Source organism: Pelobates fuscus, chromosome 12 (genome assembly GCF_036172605.1).
Source record: "Pelobates fuscus isolate aPelFus1 chromosome 12, aPelFus1.pri, whole genome shotgun sequence".
Classification (NCBI taxonomy): domain Eukaryota; kingdom Metazoa; phylum Chordata; class Amphibia; order Anura; family Pelobatidae; genus Pelobates; species Pelobates fuscus.
Window position 1 is genome coordinate 22,605,082 of NC_086328.1, and position 16,987 is coordinate 22,622,068.

General features: G+C 40.7%; 1 protein-coding gene across 1 annotated transcript; it reads right to left on the reverse strand.

The window, feature by feature from the left end:
* Positions 1 to 115: 115 nt before the first annotated feature.
* SPG7 (SPG7 matrix AAA peptidase subunit, paraplegin) lies at positions 116 to 16,688 on the reverse strand. Its single transcript, XM_063438255.1, has 17 exons — positions 16,481 to 16,688; positions 14,717 to 14,819; positions 14,486 to 14,575; positions 12,853 to 13,094; positions 12,490 to 12,629; positions 11,207 to 11,309; positions 10,396 to 10,521; positions 9,622 to 9,784; positions 8,654 to 8,827; positions 7,422 to 7,546; positions 7,245 to 7,347; positions 5,244 to 5,354; positions 4,425 to 4,540; positions 2,670 to 2,826; positions 2,069 to 2,229; positions 1,121 to 1,198; positions 116 to 960 (listed from the first exon to the last, which is right to left on the reverse strand). The coding sequence occupies exons 1-17, from the start codon at positions 16,610 to 16,612 to the stop codon at positions 745 to 747; spliced, it is 2,340 nt and encodes a 779-aa protein (XP_063294325.1). The 5' UTR covers positions 16,613 to 16,688; the 3' UTR covers positions 116 to 744.
* Positions 16,689 to 16,987: the final 299 nt, after the last annotated feature.

Consider the following 16,987-nt stretch of genomic DNA (forward strand, 5'->3'; position numbering starts at 1 on the left):
AACGAGAATGCAAAAAAAAACAACAACTTTAGAATTACGTTTGTTTAATTTTCCCTTTAATGGGAATTTACAGCATTTAATAAAACATTGAAATAACCTATAACGCGCATTAACCTTTTTTTATGAGGCACTGTTTATTTAGAATACAGATTAGGCAAGTGACATCACAATCCAGTTCAGTCCAGGCACAGCCAGGGCTTAAGATGCAAATGAGGAGAAATAGAAACACTGTTTAATTTCTCCCCTTTACTGTATGCAGAGTGCCTGGTGCAAAGGGCAACAATGACTGATAGAAAAACAAGATGGAGGCGCCCAGTTGCAGGATAAGGAGGTGTGGATTTTTAATTTTATTTCATTTTTTACACCTCACACTAGAGGTTAAATACAGGAGCCAAGCGGACATAATATCAAAAATACTTGGGAAGTGCATTTTTCATTTTAAAATGGACATAATCGAGGTGATGCATGAGTACAGAAATAACACCACCTCTTCAGTTATGTTATTGGGCTCTTTTCGAGACAGTATATTTTCAAACAATGCAATAAAACCAGGTTGCCTCCCAGGTATTGGTGGAGAACATCTAGCTGGTTATCTTTGGAGCTGTCACAGACAGATTTGGGATAGAGGTGTCAAACTCCATAGATGACATCCCCAATTAGGGAGACATCAGAAGAGCATTCATAGTTTCAGTGATTGCAAGTCCATTGATAATGGTTTTACACCATCAAAGTTGAGTTCTGATTTCAGGCTGGTGTCATGTTTGGTTCTTCCTCCTCGTCCTCTGTCTTAGGTCGTGGGGGCCTACGAGGCTCATCTTCTCCATTGTCCTGTTTGTCTTTCTCTGCCTCAATCCAACTCTGAGGGGCAATCATCTTTTTGGGTCCATGAGGCGGAGGACCTATTAACTTTTCAATGTCATCGTAGTTAATAACTTCTCTCTCCAATAATGCATTGGCCAGCTACGGAGTTTAAAAAAAAAATTATAATTCACAATTAGCCCAACATCAAATTGATATTATTAATAAATAAAGTGTACAAATGACAGAAGACCAATACATATAAATGAAATAGATTATTCACTACAGATATACGTGCAGTGTGTTTACACTTGATGCTCACCGCTTGCAACTTGTCTCGGTTTTCCAGTAGTAATTTTTCAGTGCGCCTGTATGAGGATGACACAAGCCGCTGAGCTTCCTAAAAATGAAATAAAAATGATCCTTTTGGATGCATTCACACAGAATACATATTTAAAGTCATATCATTATACAAAATATAATCTGCTTATACTTTTTTTGTTGTTTAAACGAGTCTTGCTCTCATTACTATGGTTTAATTTTTTAATACTATACTCTGCAGCCAGACTAACTTCGGGGTTAGAAAAGCACCATGTAAAGTCCAAAAAGAACATGAATGTGTAGTTTATCATTTGGTCCTGGTGGAACACAACCCATGCTTTATTTTAAATATGTGTGTGTTAATATAGAGTTCCTGGTTTGTCTGTAACCCACGATGGCAGAAATTTCAGTTCCCTTAGAGAAGGAACTTAGAATGAAAGCAATTTTTAAAAAAACGTCAGACAGAACACCAGTCACTAATTCACTTTTCACCAACTGTTACATTAAGTCAATCATGGAAAAAACTGGAGTGTTGGTGTAGCGCCTAGGATGTCCTTGGAAGTAAAGGTAAAGACAAAAGGAGAGAAGTAATAGTGTATTATGTAAAATATAGTGGATAAAAATTATATTTACAATTATTTATTTAAAGCATAGTATATAGATCTGTATAATTTCTTTAGCCGAAGCTGTCTATATGCAGTGCTAGTGTGTTGGTTGCTCATCATTATCAAAGACCTCGGCCTGACCTGTACAATACTTGTCCTGATGTTCAATGACACCCAAGGTTGTTTTCATGTGACCTAAGCAAACCTTGAAACAAAATAAGTATCATACCGTTCCATTAAACCCTTTACATTAGTAAAAGGGAAAGATCTTGCTGTGATGCATACAGAAAGCAGTCAGTAACTGACAGAAGTCTTGTCCCCAATTGTTAGATGAAATTGCTTACCCGGTCCATCATTTCCTGCAACCCTTGGCTGAAGGGTCGTCTCCCGATGCCAGATGTGGACTCATCTGGAAAAGACACCTGACCAATACTAGGCACCATGCCATATTCCTTCACCATGGAATATGCGACCCGTGTCACCTTCCTCAGGTCATCCTGAGCTCCTACATATCAAGGGCAAGAGCAAAGGTATCATATGACCCTCTAGAAGGAATATCAATCATCACTAGATGTTCTTAAGTCTCTTTAGGTTAATAAATTCTGCACTATGTTATGGGAAGTTACAATCCATCTCACTGGTTCTCTGCAGCATCGAGTATGAAAAGGTGGTCATCTCACAGACAACGGTCATCTCTTAATTTAGGGCCTAACCATACACAGTGATTGCTCATGTTCTGCATTACAACTGATCCTACAAGCTACTCATCTGTCAGAACGTTAGACATTAATCCTACGTGGTGTTCGTCTTTTATGTTTATTGATCAGGATACCGGACTCTAGGCATCGGTAAACCCCACAAAGCTATTAAAAGCTGGATCCAACATATATTCGTACAATACAGAGCCATCTCTATTGACCTGTATGTTTACTTCCGGTTTCTTACCCGTGGTGACTTTGTTGAAGGTAATAGCCTCAGAAGCTCGGCCTCCCAGTGCCATGCACATCCTCTCCAACAGCTGCTCCGTAGTGAAAAGAAACTGCTCTCTTGGTAGCATTTGTGCAAATCCGAGAGCAGCATTAGTCCTCGGTGCTATGGATACCTGTAATGTTCAAAAAGAACTTCACCCGGGACTACATTGGATTAATATACTAAACATGCTCTTAATAAAATCACTAACTGTAGTGGTAAGAAATTATTGAGGGACACTCCAAGCACCATCAACTCTAAAAGGAAAGAAAAATCTCTCAGAACAAACCTTGGGCAAATCAAGCATTCCTTTATTGAAGGGACAAATCAAATGGCCCCTAAGAGCCTTTATCAAGTCTGCAGTGGTTATGGTGCCAAGAGTGCCCTGGTGACTCCCCAGTGTAAATAAATCAAACCGTCTTAGAACGGTTTGACTTCTGACCTGGGGTTTGCCAGGGGCAGCTCCCAGCCTCCACTGCTTCCAATGGAGAGCTGAAAGCTCCTAAACAGGAGGTTCCGTTAGATCTCCTGAGCCAAGCCTTGCAGTGCAGAGATAGCTCATTGTTTGACAGCACCAGCTGATTGCTCTCAGCCAATGAAATAATGCAGCAATTTAATATGCTTTGCAAACAATGCAGTAATGTTAGAAAGGTTTCCAGGTGATCTATCTACAGAAATAATCATTAAAGTGTACGGGAATGTTTGTAGATAAACCATTTAGAAAGTTTTAGAACATTATTAAATCATAGCTTATTAAAATCGAGGCAAATGTCCTGTACCACCCGTCTGAAGTATCGAAGGCGGGAAGCAGCGCTCGGCATACCCCAGGTAAAATTTCTAAACATTCTACTTATACTGGGGGTGCCAGGGAACCCCTGGTTATGGTGATGGGAGGGTTCCTTTAAATAAATTATTATTTAAAGAAAAAAAAGCAGTTGTGCAGATATATACGTAAATGCCTTTTATAAGAAAGAAAAGGTGCCTTTTTTTTCTTTCACATTAAAATGAACCAGCCATCCATACTTAGCTTCACGATGACACAGCAAGCACACATTCATATGTTAGCTTAACTTTGACATAGCAAGCACGCATTTACAGGTATTCCTCAAGGGAACGTCTACCCCAGGCTTAGACAGTATGCTATTGTTTCTTCAAAAGCCAACATATTATTCACACTAAACGTATTGTCCAACAGCGAAGTTCTAGTTCTCTCATGTTACTTATCCAATACAGTTACGCGCAAGCCATTGTTTGATTTCATTAATATAAAAAGAGGCAGATGATTTTCAGGGATGATTTAGAATATGCTGTACCGTAACCAACTTTGTATGTTATATTATCGTCTCCCCTTTCTTCATTCTGTACCCTTGCAATTTAATGCCTCAATAAAAGAAAGATTGACCACAAAAATGAACAAGCCATTACACGTGTACAAACAAGATAATTAACTTAGGCCTCCATTTAATAAGCTTTCCAAATGATTCAAGGCTGTTAGAAAAACGTTATTACAAAAATTCCCATAAACTTTAATTGTGACTCTAATCATTTGGGTAGTTCTTCTAACAGTATTGGATCATTTGGAAAGCATATTAAATTGAGGCCTTAGTTTGATTTTGGATTGGTTCCAGTGGAGACAAGCTCACTTCAATATGTTATATAATAATAACACTATAAACGATAGGGATATTTTGCCATGGCTGGGTAAATTTAACCATAAATATGCTGCTGTACCTTCATCACAGCCTCTGTGTGCTCAAGCAGCCACCCGACCAAAGCATGACCGGACTCGTGGAAAGCAACCACACACCTCTCCTCCTTGGACATGATCTTACTCTTCTTGGCTGTCCCTGTATGAAAAGAACACGTAACCATTACACGGTGAATACACAGGTTAATGTCTAAAGGACTTTTGAAAGGTTCTGTAAAGATTCTGGCTCAGAATGTCGAGTTCATTCAGAAACACCAGGAATCCCGAGTGCTGCTGATGCTAAATTGATAAATCATTCCATGTTGGCACAAATTCTGCTTTGACCAGGTTACCATGACAACATGGAACGCCCCTGGTCCTTAACCCCTTAAGGACACATGACATGTGTGACATGTCATGATTCCCTTTTATTCCAGAAGTTTGGTCCTTAAGGGGTTAAAAAGCATATCAAAGCCTTTATCTCCTCCAATAAATGCATAATTGTATTATTATCAATAAACAAGTGGAAGAGCTTTGAAGACGACTAAACTAAAAAAAAAAAAAAAAAAATGTACTCATGGAGGTTATCAATACATTTTCATACATATTCTTTACTGTCTTGCAGGCAATTTAGTAAGATAATCAAAAACGTGATAAACCTACATATACAGGAACAGTGAAAGCTAATATTTTTCTTCCATTGGATTTATGATCACTATTTACTATAGTTTGTATGATGTTTACTATGCTATACATTACAAGTAGTAACATATCTTTGCATTTAAAAAAAACTCAAACAATAAACTGAACACATTTCAGAACTCTTGTTTTTTAATGCACTGAAACATAAATTTTTTAATAACCTGCAATCACTCGCTCAACAGCATATTCAAAACTAGAGGTATCTACTGACTGGTGCCCCTCCCGGGCAGCATGCAGAGCTGCTTCATTGCATATGTTGGCGATATCTGCTCCTGAGAGAGAGAGAGAGAGAGAGAGAGAGAGAGAGAGAGAAAGAGAGAGAGAAAGAGAGAGGGGTTTAAATGTTTTTCATTTGGCAAGTAAAGTTAGTGGCTGCATACATCTATATGAAGGAACATAAACTTATGGTTGAGAGCTAGTTATACTTACAACCAGGATACGAGATTATGTATTAAAGGAAACGGTCACTTCCATGGTCTTTGTGTATTTTCCTTATGTGTTCTTTATGTAAGGTGTAGTTTTACATTTAGTTTGTACTTTTTTCTTCTATGCATTAATTACGTTTTAATTTGAAATCTATACACAAACCATGCAAGCTGGAGATCATGTTCACAAAACACAGAAACATGAGGATTCTAGAAACTAAATACAGAACAGGAATGAGGTTACAGTTGAACTTTTTACAATGGCAATAATGTTTAAATCTCATCTTTTTTTATTTTTTTTTGCAGTGCAGATAATAATTACAAACTGGCTCCAGGTACCCCAACTGCATTCCTTGAGCTGCTTGGCTTATTTAAGTAGGGTATTGCTAGGCATTAGGTATACAAATTATACCAAACAAGTGGAGCGCTCTAAACAGTAGAGGGGTTTACTCATCCCTTTGGTACAGTGAAGTCTTGAAAAACTTGAATGTACATATAAAAGGAAACAAAAACAAGAAAAACAAAAATATAGTGCAGATGTTCCAAAAATGGATAATTGGTACTTACTACCAATTATCAATTTTTTAAATGGTACTTACTACCAATTATCCATTTTTGGAACATCTGCACTATATTTTTGTTTTTCTTGTTTTTGTTTCCTTTTATATGTACATTCTAGTTTTTCAAGACTGTCACTGTACCAAAGGGGTGAGTAAACCCCTCTACTGTTTAGAGCGCTCCACTTGTTTGGTATAATTTGTATACCTTATTTCTGTATATTTGGTTTTTATTGTGGGTAAGGGGTATTCCACTTTTAGTGTTGAGCAGCTTTTACATTTTGGGCACTGTAAAGAAACACTTTCTCTTTATTGAGGTAGTTTTCTCTATTGCTAGGCATTGCACATTTTTTAGTATAATAGGTTCATGAGAAAGTTACATGCTGGCATTACAGTCTGGTTATGGTTTGCTGTATACATGCTTAGATGTGATAGTTATGGCATCACCCCCATGCCACTATGCTGCACATGGACGAAGTTAGTAAGATTATTGCATTATGACAGTTGAATATTCGAGTTTGCCACGTTTATACTGTGTTTAAATCTTATCTTAATGTTTAAATATCCGTTTTCCTGACACTGCAGGACCCTTCAGTGCCCTTCTGCCCTTCATCTACTTACCTGAATCCAGCGCTGACACTCCTCCCCTGCCGATGTCAGCCGGCGGGGGAGACCTAATGTGAATTAGACTTAGGGGATTTCGGCAATGCTGGTGGTCCTCATGCATAGCGTGAGGACGTCCAGCGTCGTTTAAAACACTTTTCGTGTTCTAAGAACAGGGAAGTCCCTCTAGTGGCTGTCTGATGGACAGCCACTAGAGGAGGACTTAACCCTGCAAGGTTAGTTTATAAAAACTGCAATAATTACACTTGCAGAGTTATGGGTGGAGGGAGGTGGCACCCAGACCACTCCAATGGGCAGAAGTGGTCTGGGTGCCTGGAGTGTCCCTTTAAGGTGACCTTCCACCACCACCGAGTCAAACAATTTTGTTCCCTGAATAGTTCCTACAAACTTTCTCCATCAGAGAGGGAAAAAAACAACAAAACAAAACACTAGGAACATTTGAGGATCAGTTCTGATATACTCTACTTAAGAAGAAATACATTATTTAAACAATAATTACAAGTTTACTCCAGTTCTCTAGAAGAAGAAGAAGAAGAAAAAATAAACTCCTCCTTACCACTAAATCCAGGTGTGAGTTCAGCGAGACGCTGAGAGTAGAAGGACCCAGGCTGTGTTAGCTTCAAGCTCTTCAGGTGCTGCTCATAGATCTCTCTCCTCTCCTGCACACAAATCAGAGGTCAGCATGGAGACTACGAGGGTGCCGTGCGCATGTCATGGCGCTCTGTGATCTCACCTGTAGGGTGGGGAGATCAATAAATATATGTCTGTCCAGTCTCCCAGGCCTCATCAACGCATTGTCCAGAATATCTGCTCGGTTCGTGGATGCCAGCACTATAACATGGTCAGTGGTACCCATCCCTGTATAAAAATATAAAGACTGATTAGGGATGGTTACAAGAAGATGATGTCACTAGTGCTATTAAAAGAACACTCCATACACATACAAAGATTCACAGAGATCAGCCCAAGAGCTGGCCCTGCATTACAGAGCCTTGCACAAGAAAAGCTAATGGAAGCTCCTTACAGGAGCTAAAGGGAAGATATGGGGAGAAACGCAATGCAGACACCAGGTATGAGGTCAAACTATTGTAAAACGGTGGGGCACCACAGTGGTGGTTATGGTGCTTGGAGTTTTCCTTTACTGATATACAAAAAAAAATTAAAAAATGGGTGGCGATTAAGAGCACACCCGGAACATGCATTTCTAAGTGAACACAAAAATATATACAAAATAAAGATGGAACAGTGCACAAATTATTTTTTAATTATTTTTTTTAAAATACAGTTTTACATTTTACAAGGCTACTTAAAATCACCTTATATCATCTTAGCAGACAAATATGGGGGTAGAGTTCCACCATATGGCTTATCATCCTAAGCCCACCACCACGTCACAGTACCTCAATATTGATGGTTCTTCATACACTGATTTTAACATGGGAGATAAACAGGCTGACTGCAATACTTACTGCTTAAACCACTTCCAAAGTAGCCTTGCAAAATGTAAAACTCTGTTTGTGTGTGCGTGCTGTTCCTTAATCTGCATTTCCTTTAAATACAAGCAACTGTGTGACACACATTTCAGTTTCCTCCTACTTTGTAAATTGTCACAAAAAAAATGTTCCAAAGATGTAAAAAGATTTTCTTTTAAATGGAAAATAAGCAACTAATCAGAGGAGGTTAACGGCATGCTGAGAAGTATGTTCTAAGCAAAGCAGACAGCACAAAAATAGAATTCATACAGCTTTCAAATGTATCAAGGTCCTCGAAGAGCAGAAAATGATCTGGGATTTAAGAATAAGCCTATTCTCTTAAAACAAGGAGAGAAGTAAAACTAGCACTGATGGAGATTTTGGCTCGAGATTCATGGTTGATGAAAGATGATTAATGACATGCCTTTACTGCAGTAAGGACCTAGTCGATGACTATTATAAAGCTACTTGGGGGAGTATATGGTCCTCTTACCATCCATCTCCACCAGCAGCTGATTCAGCGTCTGCTCCTCTTCTGTATTGGAAACCGCAGACATGTTGGTAGAGCGTTTCTTCCCTACAGCGTCAATCTCATCAATATAGACGATACAAGGGGCTCGGGTGCGTGCTTCCTTGAAGAGGCTGCGCACTCGGGCAGCGCCAAGACCTAATAATACAAAAGTGAGCCCCCATTAACTTTGTATATAGTCAAATGCATATTCCTGACCTCATAGTGTTAAAACCACCATCTAGCCTCCCTGGAGCCACCTTGCCCCTCTAAATATAGTAAAATATTACTTGTATTAAAGTCTGCAGCTGCTGGCTCTTCCCAGATCTGCCTGCTTGGCTGACATCATCAGAAGTAATTCTCTGTGCCAATCACAATGCTTCCCTGTAGGATTGGCTGAGACTGTCAAACAGGCAGATCAGAGAAAGAGCCAGCACAAGTCAAACACAGCCCTGGCCAATCAGCATCTTTGAATCAATGCATCTCTATGAGAAAAGTTCAGTGTCTCCATGCAGAAGGCGAAGACACTGAATGGCAGTGCTGCACATTGTGCACCACTGCCCCATGAAGCACCTCTAGTATCCATCTGAGTAGCCAGCGGAGGTATCCCTAGGCTGTAATATAAACAGTACATTTTCTCTGAATTGCTGCAAAAAGCCTGAAGGGAATGATTATACAGACAAGGCTACTGCACATTTTTAGCCAACAGTAACAATATGGGAAGGCTTCTGCAAGTCTGCTACTTTGGTCTGTATGCTTAGATAAAGTGTTTTACTGAATATTATATGATAAATAGTGCATTTAGACCAAAATAGTTGATTTGGAACAATGGTCCAACTCTGCTATAGTCACAGTCTGGTATTTTAGCCTGATTTTTGCAGCTCAGTTTTCAATTCTCTCTTGAGTGAACAATTCACGGTTGAGTGATATAACCAGAACAGCACCCTCCTTACCTCCTATCACCTCCACAAACTCCGAACCAGCCATTGCCAGGAAGGGCACTTGAGCTTCTGTAGCTACAGCCTTGGCTAGCAGGGTCTTTCCACAGCCTGGGGGTCCAAGAAGCAGAGCTCCTTTTGGTACTTTGGCCCCAAGCTGTAAGTAGCGTTCTGGGTTCTGAAACAGAAAACACTAGTATTATCTGGGTAAAGCATACTTTAGTGTATAGCACTCTATATCGCTTTGCAGACAACTGCCAACATAAACCAGCAAAACAGCTACAGAGCATAGATAGTAAGAGTGAAATTAAGTGTATAGAACTCTCTGTATCCTTCCACGAGCAAGTGCCAATGAAAACTGAACAGCTAGTAAAACGCCTATTGGGAGCAAAAGAAGGACACAGCACGTCTATATAGCACTTGTAAGTGTATAAAAACACACCATCAATAATCCTTCCTCATTCTATATAACAGATTTTGCAATATATAAAGAACAAATAAATTTAAAGTTACTCATCAAAATAAAAGTATTTTTTTTAGTTTGTTTTGGACTTTGCATCTATAATATAGCTCACAATTAGAACAATTCAGGTCAATACTTTTGAAGAGTAGCGATGTCTGCATAAATTTCAATGGATGTAATTTTTTTAAATCAGTGACACCATGTCTTAGCCACTAGGAGGCAGTAGAGAACTGTAGCAATTAGGAGGTTCGATAAGAAGTGTCCACCTTGGTCCTACTGATCTAGTTGAGCTATTTAGCCAAGAATTCTCTGCCACTCTTGAATACCTTCAAATAATCCACAAATTCTTTGACTTCCATCTTGGCCTCGTGCATCCCAGCAACATCCTTAAAACTGATCCCCTTGCCAGACTTCCCATCGACGATTGTGAAACGAGCCATCTTCAGCTGGTTCTAAGAGCCCGGGACAGCAGAACAGGTTAAATAACTGGACTCTAGTGGATCTCATCACTGATCGATAATACATAGATTAACCACCAGTGGTGGAGGAGCAAGCAACCAAATTATTTCAACCATTGCAATTATGTATTTATCACAGCTTGCCATTACTACTTTTTTTTTCTCTAAAAGTTTCATTGGGACAACATAGAATACACTACATTCATATTGACAGGTCTCAAAATGTCCACTGACCACCAGTGGGGAGTGAAAAATTTCTCCTAGTGAGTAGGAGTTTAGAGCTGATCAATGTGCCATGGGTCCCATTGGCTTGCAGTGGCGAATAATTTTGAAGGTCTTGCTAGTAAGGGAGAAATTGAAATTTTCTGTGGATGGTCTAAAATATTCACAAGCTTTTAATACATCAACTGTGTTCAAACAGCAATAGGCTTAAATCCTTTGAGGACACATGATGTGTCAGAACCATCAATATATAAGATTTGTCTGTTTGTCATTAAACGGGAAGAAATGAGTATGACTTCTATGGTATCCGTGGAATCACAATATGTAGCAATTATGTGTTTGTGTGTCAAATGTAATCGCTTTTTACGGGAGTTGCAAATGTAGATGGAGCCATTCTAAATCCTCAACAGGGATTTGAGTCTTATGCCCAAGAACACTCTTCCAAAACTCAACTCACAAAAGCGCCAAAGCCTCCTTCTCGTCCGCCCATTCCAGCCAGACGGAATATGTACCACAAGATGGCTACACCCACTGCCGCCATGCCCAATGCATACAGGGCACTGTAGATAGGCGAATGATCATGTAGGAATAGGGAATAGAGGGAAGAGAAACACAGAACAAAAAAAAAAAAAAAAAAGAGAGAGAGAGAAAACAGATTACCATATTATGCCATATTAAAACATTACTTTTCTAGCACCTGACAGAGAAAGACTCCGCATTTATGGCAAATTCCACAAAAAAAGTTTCATTATGGAGTGTATGAAGTTAAAGTTTTTGAGCGTGGAATGTTCACATATTAGATTTCCAATAAGCAGAGTAAGGATTGTCTAAATTTATATTAAAGGGACACTATAGTCACCAGAACAACTACATCTTAAAAGGAAACTATAGTCACCACAACAACTGCAACTAAATGTATTTGTTCTGGTGAGTATAATCATTGCCTTCTGGCATATTCATGCAAACACTGCCTTTTCAGAGAAATAAAGAGTTTACATTGCCCCCTATGGACACCACCACGTAGCCACTCCTCAGATGGCCACTGGAGGTGCTTCATGGGGCAGCGCTGAATTTTCCTCGTAGAGATGCATTGATTCAATGCATCTCTATGAGGAAGTGCTGATTGGCCTTGCCTCCTTGCCAATTTCAGCCGTGGGAAAGCATTGGATTGGCAAAAAATCAGCAATTCTGATGATGTCACCAAGGAGGCGGATCAGGGGCAGGGGCAATGTCAGCAGATTTGCGCAGCGCTGGAAATAAAGTGAGTTTTCACCTTTTCTAAGAGCGTTAAGGGGGAGGGGAAGCCTCCTAAATTGTGGATTAAACAATATAGGGTCAGGAATACATGTTTGTGTTCCTGGCCCTAAAAGGTTCTTTTAAGACTGATTTTAAAGGAAGACACCAAGTACCACAGCCACTAAATCTTCCTGCAGTGGGTATGGTACCAGTAGTGACCCTCACTCACCCGTAAAAAGTCAAAAAGTTTTTGAATAGTTTTACTTCTTGCCTGGGACCTGTTGGAACCCGCTCCCAGCCTCCACTACTAATAAGCTCATACGCAGTTCCTGATTAACAAGGTAGGTGTCAAACTAATTCTGCTACCGGTATGGTTTAGGTGTGATGCTTTTATCAATCAGAATGTAGCCTTTACTAGCCCTCCAGCATGGCCTATGAATGCAGTTATAGGAAAAAGAACCTCCTCCAAGGATCCTCAGGTCAGTGAGGAAGGGCTTGACGTACTTTCCAAAAAAGCCAGTGCGCTTGTAGGAGACAGGAATACGATCCTTTATGTCAATCTTCAGCTCATCCTCAGCTGCTCGGAGCTTTTCCTCAAATTTGTCTATGTTGGCTACCTGCATCCTATACATGAGAGCTAAGCGCTGTTGTTGAGAAAAAGAAACAGTTACATTAACGAAACATAAACAAACACGAGATCTAGAGACCTTGAAGAGATTTCTAGAATCTATACATTATTGTATACATTTTTTTTATGGAAGACCCTAAAAAGCTCTACTTAAAGGGTTATCTGTAAAATTCTGAACATGTGTCTACTTAATATATATGAACTTTTATATAGAAAACTGATCAAATACAAAAACTCACAGGTCGGCCAAAAACCACAGCGCCGGGATGCAGGTATATCTCCACAATGTCACTTTCAGGGACAACCTGTACACGTAGGACCTCCCCCTTGGCCAGCATTTCATTTACAAAGTCATTCCATGAGATGTTTCCTCCACTGGTACTCAGGGAGTTAAGGAGGCTCATCACCACGGCAATGATGAAGAGGGTTCGAAGTCTCTCACGGTACATCTGATCCTCCCGCTCGCGCCGCTTTTTCTCCTCTAAAGTATTTAGGAAGACATTATTTCAGAACAGTTCAAAATTGTGTGTAACAAGGAAGACAGCAACAGACTAAAACTTAAGGCTAAAAATGGAAAATAAATAAGTCAATAAAATAAAGGGAATATAACAGCAGCGAACATTCTCATCGAAGACTCATCTTATCTGGAGTCAGGGGTGGGTTTTAAATTAGTGTAACACCTGTGAATCTCAAATAATAGCTAGAGAGATGCTGGACAAGAGGTGAGTATTCAATTAGTCTTATAAGGAGCAATGACCAAACAATACATCATAACATACCAGTCTTTAAAGGAACACTATAGTGGCCTGGTGGCCATTTAGGTCCTCAACCCACACCTGCAGGGAGTAAAAAATGAATTGTACTTACCTTTACTCCCTCACAGCGGGGAAGCTACTTTGTGGACAACATGGAGATTGATGATCTCAGCCAATCCAATACTTTCTTATAGAAAAACATAAGGAGACTGAAGCTAATGTGTGGGAAAATCCTGTGGTGCGCTAATCTGATTATTAAGTTATATTTCATATATACGACCTCTCCCAGCTATCCATAAAAATATTGTCGTAGCTGGGCACGAACTTAGTGCCCATGTTAGTGCCCATGGTAGTCCCTTTTATCTGCAAGAAAGAGTCTATTGAGTTATACTCTGCTATTTCAGCGGAAGCACCTCTAGTGGCTGTCTGAGTGATAGCCAATTGAGGCATTTAAACCCTCCAATGAAAATACTGCAGTTCTACATAACATTAATGTTTTTACTTACAGAACTAAAACAGGGTGGTACATGGCACTCAGACCATTTTATTGAGATGAAGTGGTTTGGGTGCCTATAGTGTTCTTTTAAAGATTCTATATCTAAATTGAATGTTCTACGCATTTTCAAAGGCAGGGTTGTATCAAGCTGCAAGTTACGCAGAACACTGCATATTAGCACAGCCTCGTTAGGGACAGGATTGAGATCCTTAACCCCTTAAGGACACATGACATGTGTGACATGTCATGATTCCCTTTTGTTCCAGAAGTTTGGTCCTTAAGGGGTTAGAGGGAGTTTACGCCCTCAAGCCATCTTACCTTATAGTATTAAACCATTTTAAAATGGTTTCACAATAAAGTTGGATCACTGAATGCCTGTATGCACTGTCTGGCCTCTCTTTGACGACCAAGGCAACAATTCCTCATCAGTACAGCGGCCGAGCAGAGGAGCGGCACTGTGGATGACAGCTCGGGTACACAACTTGGTGATAAACCATTTGAAAATAGTCTAACACCTTAAGGTTAGTTTGCACTTAGGAACTTCATCATTAGATGGAGTTATTTTGAGGGTGGAAAGTCTTCTAAGGAACTAAAACATCTCCTAAAGCAAATGTATCCTACCATCGTCCTCTGGTGGTGTTTTCCCTTTTGCATCTTCATTCTTATTTTCTTTATTCTTGGGTTCAGAAGTACTGAAATAATTAAAACCACCTATAGCGGTGAAAAAAAACAATACTTTTTAGTGAACTAAACACAATGATGAATGAAAACAGGGATACACACACACACACAAAAAAAAAAAAAAAGGTTTAATAGTTAATAAAAATGTGCAGAGAAAAAAAAATCATGAACCTAAAAGTCTCCAGATGCGAATTGGGTCTTGAATCAGATGTTTCTTAATTAATAATCCACGTAGTCCATGATATGTTGGGGACAGCCTGTGAAAGAGCAAATTCTGAAAAAAACAAATACATGTCTGTCAAAGGAAAACACGTACATGGTTATTGACTAAAGTAAGAATTCAGCACTCATTTTAAATGCGAGGTAGAAATAACCAAAACTGGAAAAATGATCAGAAATGCTTGCAGTTCAGCTTCTTTGGACTCAAATTTGGAATTCACAATTGAAGTAACTCTGAATAACCCTGCAAATATACTGAGTAACTACATATTATGCATAACATGAAAAAAACCTAGCCTTGAATATTTTATCTACAGACTGTGCTATTTGATCAGCTAGCAAAAGTATAAATGTGCAGTTAATTCAATCTATTTACCATTTTCCCTGATTCTTAGCTATCTGTATCTCTAGCTGACTCCCAGGTATCTGGCCCCTATGTGCCATGCTTCATGATTCCCCAGCTATCTGCCGCCTATGATACCTCAAAATGCCCCAGCTATCTCCACCCAATGTGCCATGCTTCAAAATGCTACAGCTATCTGCCCCCCCCCCCCCCCATGTGCCATGCTTCATAATGCCCCATGTATCTGCCCCCTATGTTCCATAATTCCCCGGATATCTGCCCCCAATGTGCCCTTTTTCATAATGCTCCAGGTATTTGCCCCCTCTATGTGCCATGCTTCATAATGTCCAAAGTAACTTCCCCTCAACATGCTAGGCTTCACAATGCACCAGCTATCTGCCCCCTATGTGTGCCATACTTCATAATGTCCCCAGCAACCTGCCCCCCTAAGTGCCATGCTTCATGATACCCCCAGCTATCTGCCCCCCTAAGTGCCATGCTTCATGATACCCCCAGCTATCTGCCCCCCTATGTGCCATGCTTCATGATACCCCCAGCTATCTGACCCCTATGTGCATGCTTCATGATGCCCCAGCTATCTGCCCCCCTATGTGCCATTCTTCATGATGCCCCAGCTATCTGCCCCCCCTATGTGCCATGCTTCATAATGCCCCAGCTATATGCCCCCCTATGTGCCATGCTTCATGATGCCCCAGCTATCTGCCCCCTATGTGCCATTCTTCATGATGCCCCAACTATCTGCCCCCCATGTGCCATGCTTCATAATGCCCCAGTTATCTGCCCCCTATGTGCCATGCTTCATAATGCCCCCAGCTAACTGCCCCCTATGTACCATCATTCATAATGCCCCCAGCTATCTGCCCCCTATGTACCACCCTTCATGATGCCCTCAGCTATCTGCCCCCTATGTGCCATGCTTCATGATACCCCCAGCTATCTGCCCCCTATGTGCCATGCTTCATGATACCCCAGCTATTTGCCCCCTATGTACAATCCTTCATAATGCCCCCAGCTATCTGCCCCCTATGTACCATCCTTCATGATGCCCTCAGCTATCTGCTCCCTATGTGCCATGCTTCATGATACCCCCAGCTATCTGCCCCCCTATGTGCCATGCTTCATGATACCCCCAGCTATCTGCCCCCTATGTGCCATGCTTCATGATACCCCCAGCTATCTTCCCCCTATGTGCCATGCTTCATAATGCCCCAGCTATCTGCCCCCCTATATGCCATGCTTCATGATACCCCCAGCTATCTGCCCCCTATGTGCCATGCTTCATAATGCCCCAGCTATCTGCCCCCCCTGTGATATTTTATAATGCCCCTGGTAAACTTGCCCTCTGCTGGTACCTGTAGGATCTGCTCCGAGGACCCGCTGCTCCTCCACCCCCGGCCAGGCACTCTCCAGCTCCCTAATACTGAGCGCCAGCACCCCAGAGACCCGACACGGCGGCCCCGGAGAGCCAGCAGCAGGGAGCCCATCCTTGGGCCCTTCGCTAACTCCAGCCCGCGGCTTCACTGCGGCCTAGCTCTAGCAGCCTTCCCTGTCTACGGGAGAGCACACCCACAGCCCGCCCACCAGACCTGTCAAACCACAGACTTATATTGTCAAACGGCCCCTGACCTTCATATTACAAGTATTATCTAACCTACCCAAACAATGACATAGGAAACCTGTTATACAATGACTGATACAAATCTAATTAATATATTATTTATATATACTGCTAGTTTGTCTATTTCTGTTTCACTATAATAAATACCTTTTATCATTGATGAATGATACGAGATGCCAGAAAATAAATCATATGAATGCCAGGTCAGAGTCATGTTTATAGCAGTTGTACTAATAAAGTG